This window comes from Echinococcus granulosus (genome assembly GCF_000524195.1).
Source record: "Echinococcus granulosus chromosome Unknown EG_S00232, whole genome shotgun sequence".
Lineage (NCBI taxonomy): Eukaryota > Metazoa > Platyhelminthes > Cestoda > Cyclophyllidea > Taeniidae > Echinococcus > Echinococcus granulosus.
Genome location: NW_020170612.1, coordinates 9,211 through 10,501, shown reverse-complemented (window position 1 = coordinate 10,501; position 1,291 = coordinate 9,211). Strand labels below are relative to the sequence as shown.

Here is a 1,291-nt window from a genome sequence, read left to right as displayed (position 1 = left end):
TTTATTACGATAACATAAACTAACGCTTGAATGGGTGCAACAGATTCTAAGGTGGCTGCCAGATCATCCCTGTGGAATCGCAAAGGACCCACAAGGTAGATAATGCAGTTGTTGCAGCCAGGTTTAGCTCGTTCTCCTAAACATGGGATCCTTCTCGTATCCTAACCCACAACACTTTCAGTAGAACCTCAGTGCGAGTTAGATCTATGTGCCCTACCATTATTTGCGCCAAACGCAAACGCGTTCATTGGAACGTACTTGGTATCCTCAACATATAGTGAAGCTAACAGAAGTCTACATTTGCAAGAGGATGGCAGGCCTAGACTAGGCGATTTTGTATAGAAATGTATTGTTGGTTTTGCGCCAGCGTTAATAAAAGGCATTGACAGGAGTCACTTTGTTCCATGTGGTATCGAATGGCTGCAGGAGCATTTCAAAAAGAAGCTAGTGAAAGTTGTGGGAAAAGTAGCTGGCAGAGACGCTTGTCCAACCAGGTCCATCGGTAGATGTGCCGACATATGAGAGTGGAGAATGTCCGTGTGGAAAGTATCCACCTCCAGTATGAAATACTCATGCAGAGATTTACCAAATCTGAGGCACTGAGGAATTCGCATAATTTTAATCGCAATTCAGCTGGGAAATTAATGATATTTCGTTGTGAGCTATTTTGTGCCCAAATTGTTGTGCGAGCATGCTAGCGTTAGTAATGCAAAAGTTGTGTAGATAAAGCATGAAGAAGGAAAATAAACGGATACGTGGAGAGAAATAAATATAAACGAATGCATGGAAATAAATAGAGACCTTTTCAGCCCACCATAATGAAGAGGTGCTAGCACAGATTGACTGTGTGACAGAAATGTCGTGGTTCAAGCAATTGCCGTCACAAGGGGGAAATGGATTGACCTCACCTTGATGTTAATACATTGGTTCACTCCGTGTCGTCCAGTTGGAAATCAAGCAGTCACTGCGACTGCCTGTATCACCTTTGTTTTAACGGCACTAATGAAAAAACTAATAAGAGTTCTCACAATACTTTATGCAGGGTTAAAATTTGTGGCAGCAGTGGCATTGATGCTGTTGGCAGTTTGCTTCCATCAGTCAACTATGAGAACTGACTACAAACATTTCCTTACGTACACGTTGAGAGGTAGACTATTCACTTTCTATAAAGCGATGGCATTTATGTGGTAGCAATGCGGTTTTCGAGTGGCTGAAATAATGTCCTACAAGATAATTTTGTAAAGCCAGTAGGCTTCAGCATTGTTTCGAGGAGCCGAGTTTAAAAGAAGGC

At 42.2% G+C, this 1,291-nt stretch overlaps 1 protein-coding gene across 1 annotated transcript in view; it reads left to right on the top strand. All coding sequences in view use genetic code 11, as the record gives it.

Annotated features, from left to right (window-relative positions):
* Positions 1–518: 518 nt before the first annotated feature.
* The window catches only part of EGR_10545 (hypothetical protein), a gene marked incomplete at both ends in the record, with an annotated part of 8,671 nt that continues 7,898 nt past the window's right edge, over positions 519–1,291 (top strand). The window contains one exon of the mRNA XM_024499794.1: positions 519–657. Within this exon, the coding sequence (XP_024345787.1) occupies positions 519–657 (139 nt within the window). The remainder of the gene's footprint in view (positions 658–1,291) is intronic.